Source organism: Lynx rufus, unplaced genomic scaffold (assembly GCF_022079265.1).
Source record: "Lynx rufus isolate CCGP_SWC_20201006 ecotype Redwood Valley unplaced genomic scaffold, mLynRuf1.p SCAF_2, whole genome shotgun sequence".
NCBI classification, from domain to species: Eukaryota; Metazoa; Chordata; class Mammalia; order Carnivora; family Felidae; genus Lynx; species Lynx rufus.
The window spans coordinates 57,548,875-57,558,541 of NW_025814834.1; the positions used below are offsets into that span (position 1 = coordinate 57,548,875).

The following is a 9,667-nucleotide window of genomic DNA, read 5'->3' on the forward strand; positions in this document are numbered from 1 at the left end:
AGAGGATTTGGTCTGGGGTTGTGGTCGAGCTCATTAAAGAACAACCACCATCACCACCATGGAAACTCAGAGTTTTATGAGAAACTTCTCCAACAACTTCCTTTCTTGTTCTCTGGTTGCAGGCGGGTGAGCCGCCCTTCGGAAGCCCCGGCCTCGGGGCAGCAGCGGGGAGCTTTAACCTTGATTTCCAAAGGCTTGCCCTAGGCGAGGGGCCGGGCCAGGGCACAGGAGCCGTCCTCGGGCTTCCCAGATCCCCTTCCCAGCATCTGAGAGAGGAAAAGGGCCCCAGAAACCCTGATTGGGAACCAGTTTCTCTCGGTCCGGGAAGGCGTCTGTGTTTTCTTCTCTCCACACTCGCCTTGTGCGGGCTGGCCTTGGATTTCAGGCCCAGAGACTGAACTTGTGGGCAAATTGGGTTTCCGCCTCAGCAGAACATTTCTTTGGAGCCCGATGCTCATTAACGCGTCTCAGCATTCTTGGGGAACTAGGAGCCTGCTCACTCCTTCACAAAAACCTTTTCCAATAAACCCTTTGTCCCCCCTCCCCAAAAGGAATCTCCCCTGGCCTGGTGGAAACAGGCGCTGAACATTATTTTCGGCCTTGGGACCACTTTGCCTGTCCCCTCTAAGTGCCCTCGCCCAAACAATAACCCCTTTTAAAAAACTCCACGGTGGCAATGAGACAGACCTTTTAAACCTTTACGCAGCTGTTCAAATACAACATCATTGTCAGGTTAAAAGCCTGGCGCCTCTAACTGCTCCGGCTGCGGGATGCCGGCTGGCGAAGCCCGGGGTTTAAACATTACCTTTCTGCAGGGGTGGCTGATTTTAAGCTTGAGGATGGGGAGGTGGCGGTGAGGAAAGCAGGAGAAAAAAAAAATCCAACTTTTCACTCTAGCCTGCTACAGTCCTGTTCAAAGCTAACAGCCGCTGACCATCACCCCCAAAATGGTTTTATCACAAGGTGGAGATCATGATCCCGGCCACGGTTAAGCGTGCCCAAGGCTGGACAAAGTGCCCGCTGCACACACTCTCGGCAGGCACCCTGACGCCAGCCTGGCGCTCCAGGACTGTCGTCCCTTTGCATCTCAGCCAGGGGAGCTGCCTGGAACTCGGATGTCCAATTCTCCCTATCCCACTCGTGAGACAAGACTGTTTAATCTAATCGGGAATTTTATGCCCATCAAATGCCCTTTCATAATCTTTATTTATACACGAAGAAAACATTAGGCGAAAACCCAGCAATTCCTTGCGGAGCGGGTAGGTCTAGCGGTGAGCCAAAACAAACAAGATCTGCCTTCCGAATTTGGGGGCCTTTCTGTTTCAACTCTCAGTGGCTTGGGGCTCTAAGTCACCCCCGCACTGGAAGCTTTAAATAGGTCCTCTTCATTCACAGAAAATGTGTATCAGATATAATTTTGAATCTATTGTCACAAAATTCTATTTTATTCTTTCTCAAATATCTGCCTTCAGACCAATTCTTTGAGGCCAGAGACTCCAGTGTTTCAGGGCGATTTTATCATAAAAATTGAGCAAAATAGAAAGAATACAGGAGGATGATCTGGACCTGGGAGGATGGAACATCTGGCTAAGACTCTAAGGCTAACTAACATGGGGCAAATGGAATGAAAAGGCAGTGGCTTTCGGGGCCAGCCTGTATTTTGCTTACGAGTATTTAATGTAGGTCCATAGCTGCTGTTTTCGATCATCTTTAGATCAGTTGGAGCAGTTACCATTAATAATAAATCAATATCGCGCTATAAAGGAGATGAATATCCATATTTGTGCGGAGACATCCTTCTCCCTGGCACAGCTCTTCCCAGAGAAAAATTAATAGGGTCGCTTTAGCAAGAAATTAGCATTTGTAATCAAGAAGTGGCTTGCATCTGCGCTCCTCTGTCACCAGGAAGAAGAGCAGTGACCCTGGGCCTGAGTAGACCTGGGGACTCCTAGGTGCACCCTGATTTCGGGCCCTGAGTGGCCTCAGGGCTGTGTCACTCTTTGGGGGCAGAGCGGATGGGGACAAATTTTAAAGGCTTCTTCCCCAGGGAGCCCTTCCGGGTTGCACTGTGCACCTCCCAGGCAACGTGAAAAGCAATCAGGGGGGCAAGTGGGGAGGCTGTGGAAGCCACCACCACCTCAATGAAGAGTGTGTGGAGATTGTGCAAAAAGGCTGGCCGCTGGGGAGCCTCTTTCCGTTACAGACACAAAAGACTCCTACTTGGCTCATTTTCCCTCCACTTCAGGATCTGAGACCTCGGTGACTCAAGATACGTGGCCACACTCCACGAGCGCCACCGGCTCTGAACAGTCAGGAGGGGTTGGCTCTGCAGCCCCCCTAAGTCCTGGTCCAATCCTCTGTCCTTTTTCAGGCCCATGTAGGGCGCTGCTGGTAGGAAGGGAACTGCGGACTGCCGAGTACCCGTTGTCTGAGGAAGGCTGCCAGCCAAGGCCAAGAGACCCCCGCCCCCGAAAGGCCACGTGCACCCCCGCTGCAGCTGCCTAAAGAGGAACACAACGACATTTGGGGAGGAGAGTTCTCGCCCCACCTGGACTGAGGCCCAGGTCAGGCTCCGAGAAATGTCGCTTCACGATACCGACCCGCGGTCAGACAGACAGGAGTCAGGGGTGCCCGCGGGGAACACCTATGCCTCTGGCTGACGCCTCACTTGGGGGCTCGTGGTGCCCCAGCCTCCACTGAAGCCGAGGCCGGCTCCCAGGGGTGGACCCAGGGCCTTTGGTCTAGGGTCTGGAGAAAGGAGAGAGAGACAGCGGAGCCGAAGAGGCCAGCGCTAATTCTGGGGGATGGAGGCGCTTCACAATGAACTTCGGGAAAGAAGGCATAGCCACCTTCCCTTAGAACGGCCCAGGTCCTGCAGCCCTCCCTTCTGGAACCTCCCTTTTGGACAAGGATGGTGACAGAGACCCTTCCCAAAGTCAGGGGCTTTGCAAAAGGGGGATGGGGCACAAGGAGGACACGCAGCAAGAAAACCGCTTCCAAGAGCTGGTGCCAAAATCAAACTCCGTGCTCAAGGCCAGCAGGCAGCTGGGAAGAATGTCTAGGACTCTGTCAAAGGCAAAGCTCGTTTGCTTCAAATGCAACCCCCATTCTCTGCCACCTTGTAGTGTAAATGTTTCCCCGGGATGGTCTGCCGCTACCCGAAGCCACCAAGCCCAGCTTGACCCTGTCGCCCCAACTCATAGTTCTGCCAGAGCCTCCCATCACTGGGCGCCAGGCACAGCTCAACTGGGGGGCACTCCCTTGCCCAGAACGACCCCCTCAGTCCCAACGCGGCTCATGGCTCATTTTCTCTGAGACCACACTCAGCTAAGTTGCCGGCGCCCTCATCTGTCTTAAACAAAAGCCTTTTAATCATCTCAGGCGGTCGGAGAGCGTACCAGGCGGATGCTGTTTTGGGGAGGAGTTGGTCCTACCCTGTATCCTTCTTCATACTCAAACCAACAAGAAAATGGATTTTCTCTAATTTAATTAACTCGCAGTGGCATGGCTTATTTCGAAATGCACATATTTGTCTTCTAAAAAAATCTCTCCTCCACACCACCAGGTTATACTACGGTATTCTTTGCGACAGCCTTATCTTTAGGAAGACAACGATTACGTGATTGTCTATTTCAGGAATCCGGGTAGCTCCCTTTTCTCTATCTTTATACAACTTCCCACACCTCGTGGCTGCTGAGAACAAACAAACAGCAAACAAATACCTTAGGGGCCGCCGGTTTCTAACGGGCTGAGATTGCCTATTAGAATCCAGTATTGGAAAGATACGGTACCGCGGCCTATTCCGCCAAACGCGGCTTCTGGAACGTGAGCACGCCCCCGTGTGGCTCTCCAAGGCCATGCAAACGGGAAACGGTATCTCTCGGTTGGGCTTACCTAAGAGGGTGGACACACAAGCTTGCTACATTTAGACGCAGTTAAAAAAAAAAAAAAGACAGACGGAGAGAGAGAGAAATAAACCAGTTTTAAGATCCTGCAACAATCATACTACTAGGGCACTGACATTTTAACGGACGTCCAGAAATCCACACAAAGGAATCCCCTTCCGAACGAAATTATTCAATTGTAGGCTTTGTTTCTCTTGCAATTTTCACCAAAGGTTGAGGGGGCACTTTAGAAAACAGCACAAATATTTTTAGTTTTGTTCCATAAAGTACAATAATTTATCTGACGGGGCAACAGTTCCCCCCCCCCAAATATAGCGAAGGTGTAAATCTGACTAGAGCTTCCTCTTTCAGACGCCTGCTTTTAAAGTCATGGTTCTTCATTACAGCAAAGGGGACTGCTATCTATGACACCCTCCCCCCCCAGAAAAATCCCACCTCAGTATATGCCAGCTGTATAAAAAGCATGCTGGTAGACATTTTAATCTAACCAGTATTTAAAAAAGAAGTCAATTGCTATCGAATTACACAAATGTTTGAAGGGAAATTAAGGTTATTGATCCTGAAATTAGGAATTTGCTTAGATTTATGGTGAGCCCCTGTTATGATTCTGTGTGGTCATAAATGTATGTGGGGGTCTGGATATGTGTAAGCATGTGTGTGTGTGAGAGTGGGTGGCGGCTGAATATCACAGGAGAACCTTAAGGCGCCTAATTATTCAGAAAGGTTAAAGGTGATGACCTTGACATTTTGGAAGTTCAAAGGCATACACTTATGCACTTATGTTTTTCCTTCCCCCCCCCAAACTTTGGCAATTAAAAAAATTTTGCATTTGGAAATGCATACCTCCTCTGAAGATGGATGGGGTCCTGTACACCTTATGGTTTTGTTTTGTTTTGTTTTTGACTTTGGGCTTAGGAGAGGTTAAGAGTCATAAGATTCACTTTACTTTTTTCAGAGAAAGAGATGCTTTTCTCACTCCTACAGTTTATTGCACATTGCGGAAATCTCTTTTGGGCCCACCAGAAGGTGTATAATATAACCCAATTAAGCTGTTTAGAACTTTGGCTTTTATGGTGTTGTCTAGACAGTTCAAGGTTTTGTAAACAGCCTGGCCTGGCCCTGCAACATAAAGTGCTGTTCAGCCCCCACCACATTCTTTAACTTGAAGCGATAAATGCAGTGAGGAGTGGGTCTGCAGCCTCAGGCCCTATTGCAGGGAGGGGTCTTACCTCCTCTCCTGCAGGCCCGCTGTGACACTAGCAAGGACCCCAAGCCCTCTCCACCATTGGTAACTTCCTTGTGGCAAATTATTTTTTTTTCAATGAAGGTTTCTAATCTTGGTTTCTTTTGGGGGGGACCCTGGCTCCTTGACAGCTTGTTAAGAGTGAATTTGGATTGTCTAACAAGTTTTTTTTTTAAATGGTTTTTGCCTTTTCAGAAATTCCAAGTTCACTAAGCTGGGAAATAGGGGGGAGGAGACGTCCTTCCTAGGTCCTGCTCTCCCAGCCTCATTGCCTGGAGGAAGGAGCACCACCATGGCTGGGTCCCACCCTCGATTCAGAAATTCATCTCTAGAGTGAATTTTAAAATGAGTGTAACCTAGAGAAGGTGAGAGAGAGCTACTCTTATTTCAGCAGGATCAAAAAACATTTCACTTGGATTTTCAGTTGCATATGGGAGAAGGTTCTGGCTACTAAAATACCCTAATCAGACAATAAACTTCTTTAAAGAGGAAAAAATCATATAGTGTGTTGAAGCTGTAACCTCCATTTTACTAGAAACCATTTATTCACACAAAACACAGTGACTTATGCCTCGATACGACAGACCAAAGGTACATTTCCCAGAGTTTAAATAATCTGCATTCACCAAAGGGGAAGGTCGGGTCCCTTAAACTCAGAACAAAAACAAGTGCCTTCCAACCAACCCAGCGGCCTAAACTCTCTACAGATCCCACAGCGTCCCCACGGGGACTCAGAGTGAGGGAGGGAGAACAACAGCACATTGGCGGTAAAATTGTAAAGGGACGTTTGCATTTACCATTTTCCCCTTATTAGGATCCATTCGGCCAAGTCCCCGGCCTCGTCCGCAGGCAGCAGTGGTCGCTGGGAGGTCCCGAGTTGACCGTGGGAAGGAATCGTGGAGTTCCACAGAGAAGAGGCGTCATTAAACCCAAGGACATTGGGCCTGCCGAGGGCAGGTTGCTGGGGAGGAGGGTGGGTGAGTGGGGCTCGGGGAGAGGGGTGCTTCCTGGAGCTCTCAAAATAAGGGGTTTCCAGTGAAATACTGCAGACGGTCTCTGTTCAGTTTCTTTTCTTTCATTCTTCGATTCTGGAACCAGATTTTGACTTGCCGGTCAGTGAGGTTGAGCATCCGAGAGAGTTGGAGTCTTTTCTCTTTGTTTATGTACACGTTAAAGAAAAACTCGCGTTCCAGTTCGCGGATCTGGTACTTGGTGTAGGGACAGCGCTTTTTCCGGGACCGCTGGGGGGCCACTGCAAGGCAAAGAAACCAAGAGGTGAGAGAGACCGCTGACTGCCCACCCCCACCCGCCCTGCGGCCCAGGCCCAAGCGAGGGCCAGGCCTCGGCCCGTTGGGGACGTCCCCTGCCGCAGCTGAAAGACCCTGCTTGCGTCGTGGGGGATGATATATGGGCGGGCACAGGAGAGTGCGGGCGTGGACGTGTGTACACGCCCGGACACACACACACACACACACACACACACACACACACACTGGCACAGAGGCGGAGAAGCAGAGGGCAAGGCAGGCTCTGAGTTGGAACCCTAAGGGAGAGAAACACGAGCGCGCCGGGGCATCTGCTCCGACTCCAGCCAGCAGCGCGCGTCAGCCAGAGGCTTGGATAAAGTCCAGTTCAAGGATCTCCCCACCCCACCCCCCTTAGAAGCAGGAGGCTCCAGTGTCCACACTCACCAAGTGGCTTGAAATCTCCCCTCCCTCACTCCATGGTCTCTAGCACCACCCCACCCCCCCAAACTGGGGAAAAGCTCTCTGTAGCGATTAATGTCCCCTCGAAGTCTACCTTAAGCCCACCTAAATTGGTTTCCTATCGTAAACACACTTTACAACGGCCCGGGAAATCTTATAGGATGTATAAACCCCTTCGAACGCTTATAAAGCAGCACATAAAACGGCGCAAGCAGAGGGAGGCCCCCGCCACCCCCCCGCGCCCGCGGCCCCCCGGCCCAGCCGCCCACCCCGCACCGGGTGCCTACCTGTGCCGCCACTCTTTTCAGCCCCCGCCTCCCCCGGGGGCCCCTCGCCGTCGCCGCCGCCTCCTTCTGCCGCCCCCTTGGGCTCCGCGCCGGGGGTCGCCTTGGCGCAGGGACTTCCCCCGCCGCCACCGGCCCCCGTCTTGGGGTCGCCCTTGTCGGCAGCGCCCTCGGGCTGTGGCGGCGCAGGAGGCGGAGGGGGCTGCGGCCCGGCGAACGGGGGCCCGGGAGCAGCCTCGTAGAACTGGTCGAAACCCTGCGGCAGGATGCCGTTGCGGCCCACAGCGCTGTAGAAGTTGGAGGCGGCGCCCGCGGGGCCGTGTGGCGGCCCGGGCGCGGCGCACACTGGCTCGGGCGCCTTGAAGAGCACGTCCGGCCGGCGGCCCGCGGGAGGGAGCAGCTCGCGCTGCATGGCCGCCTCCTCAGCCGCCGCCGCCGCCGCCGCCGCCGCCGCGGCTGCCGCGTAGTAGGGAGCGTAGCCCCCGGCGCCGCCGCTGCCGCCCCCGCCGGGGCCGCCCCCGCCGCCGCCGCCCCCCGCGCCGCCGCCGCCGCCGCCGCGGTACGGCCACTTGGCGCGCTCCAGGCCGTAGTCGCGGAAGGCCACTTCCCGCACGGGCTGGACGTGCGGCGCCAGGTTGGAAGAGTAGGGGAAAGTCATCTGGCAGGACGACGGTTGCGATAGGAACGACGGCTTGCTGGCGAAGTCCGACGGGGCCACATAGTAGGCGCAGCCCGGCAGGTACATGCTGGCTGCGCTCGGGCCGCACTCATCAAAGTCGTTCATGGCTCCGCGGCGTGCGCGCCGGCGAGCCCCGGGCCGCTCCCCGCGCCGCCAACCTGAGCCATCGATTGCACAAGAGGCTTGGGCCAGGATCAACTAAGCAAAAATCCCCACCGGGCGCTGACGTGCAATTCATCTTGATTGATTCTGGTGGTAATTATGTCACGTGACGCCATGGAGAGAAATGTCCTTATATCTATATCAGCTCTCGCCAACACGCCCCGGGACGGCTCCTGGCGCCGAGACACGCGCGCGCTGGGGGCGGATCGGTCTCCCTCTCCAGCCGGCACTCTCCGGGCGCCCCCTGACCAGGCTGCGCCGCAGGCCGGTCACCTGTGCGCCGCCGGCGGCTGCCACTGCTGGGTGCATCTGCCACCGCCCGGCTGGGCCGCCCGCCCGCGCCCGCCCGCCCGCGCCGCTTTAAGTACGCGGACCGAAGCCGGCGGGGAGGAGGAGGGAGGGGGAGGAAGGGGGAGGAAGGGGGAAGGGAAAGAAGCGGAGAGCGGAGGGGGGAGCCCCAGCCCAGGGCACAGGGGACTAGGTGTGAGGTTGTGAGGTTCCCACCCCCCACACCTCTTCCTGCAGCCGCTCCCTCCCCCGCGACGCCGCCACCCTCTGCAGCTTGCCCGCCAGGAGCTTGTTGCTTCTTGCTCAAGGGGCGTAATTGCGCCACTCTCGGGGCGCGAGGAGCCCTGATTTACATATTTCTCAGCCCTGCGCGTTTATCGCGGAATAACTTGGCTCTCTCCATTCCTGACCCCGGGAACGCGAGTGCCAGCCTCAGAAAAAAACCCACGCCAAAACCCTACCAGGAGCTCACCCAGGCCAGGGCCTCGGTGCCCACTCGGATCTTTCGCCCTCTCTCCTCCTCTCTGTGTTCCTGTCTCTCTTTCTCCTTCCTTCGTCTCCCTTCAGTTTTCTCACATCTCTCTCTCCTGTCTTCTCTTCTCCCACTCCCTTCTCTTGTTTCCTCTTGCCTCCTTGGGGTGTCTGGCTGGCTCAGTCAGCAGAACATCTGACTCTCGATCCTCTTGCCTTCTTCCTTCCTCTTACTTTCCTCGTTTCCTTTCCTTTCTCTGTCCCCTGATCCTCTCTCTTCCTTGGCCCTAGCTGTGTGTCACCACCTCTGTGCTCTCCCTGTCGCCTCTCTGCCTTTTCTCTCCCAATGCTAACGCAAGGAGGAAGTTCAGCCAGCGGAGACGCCCCATGCCCCTCTAGAAGGTGGGGGGTCTGGTGAACAAAAGGATCTGGAGTCCTACTCTAAAGGTGCCTGGCCTCCCACTCCCTACCAACCGGAGACAAACCACTGGCGCCTCCACCCTCCTCACCCTCTCTGCTTTTTGACCTGGACTGGGACCAGCCCGCCTCACATCCAGCCCCTTCTTTGCTTCGGAGCCCCTCCAAGGCCTACGCGTCTACGCCGCCGAGTCTCCCCCAGGCTCCTGCGGTGCCCTGGGGCCGGCATGATCACTGAGGGGCTCCTCCAGGTGGTCCGGTGGCTCTGGGAGGGGGGAGTGCTCTCAGCAGCTCTTTCCTCCTTGCTTGAGCCTCCCTGTACCACCTGACCCCCAGGGCCCCCCATCCATTTGCCCCAAGGCCTCACTTTCCTCCGCTGCCGCTGTGTCCCTCTTTCCTAGCCCGTGGGGCCGGGCGAGGCCTGGACTCCGGCCTCTGGGAGAGCCAGCGCTCTCCAAAGGAAAGAATCAGTCTCTCAGAAAGAAGCTCCCCAAACCCAAATCCCAGAACCG

At 55.0% G+C, this 9,667-nt stretch overlaps 1 protein-coding gene across 1 annotated transcript; it reads right to left on the reverse strand.

The window, feature by feature from the left end:
• Positions 1-6,164: 6,164 nt before the first annotated feature.
• Positions 6,165-7,922, reverse strand: HOXD11 (homeobox D11). The gene is made up of 2 exons (XM_047082302.1): positions 7,142-7,922; positions 6,165-6,400 (listed from the first exon to the last, which is right to left on the reverse strand). The coding sequence occupies exons 1-2, from the start codon at positions 7,920-7,922 to the stop codon at positions 6,165-6,167; spliced, it is 1,017 nt and encodes a 338-aa protein (XP_046938258.1).
• Positions 7,923-9,667: the final 1,745 nt, after the last annotated feature.

Excerpts from the sequence above, each read along its gene's own strand:
- HOXD11 (XM_047082302.1), bottom strand. The coding sequence starts at position 7,922 with ATGAACGACTTTGATGAGTGCGGCCCGAGCGCAGCCAGCATGTACCTG. Across the intron at positions 6,401-7,141 it reads TGAAAAGAGTGGCGGCACAG|TGGCCCCCCAGCGGTCCCGG; the intron begins GTAGGCACCCGG and ends TTTGCCTTGCAG.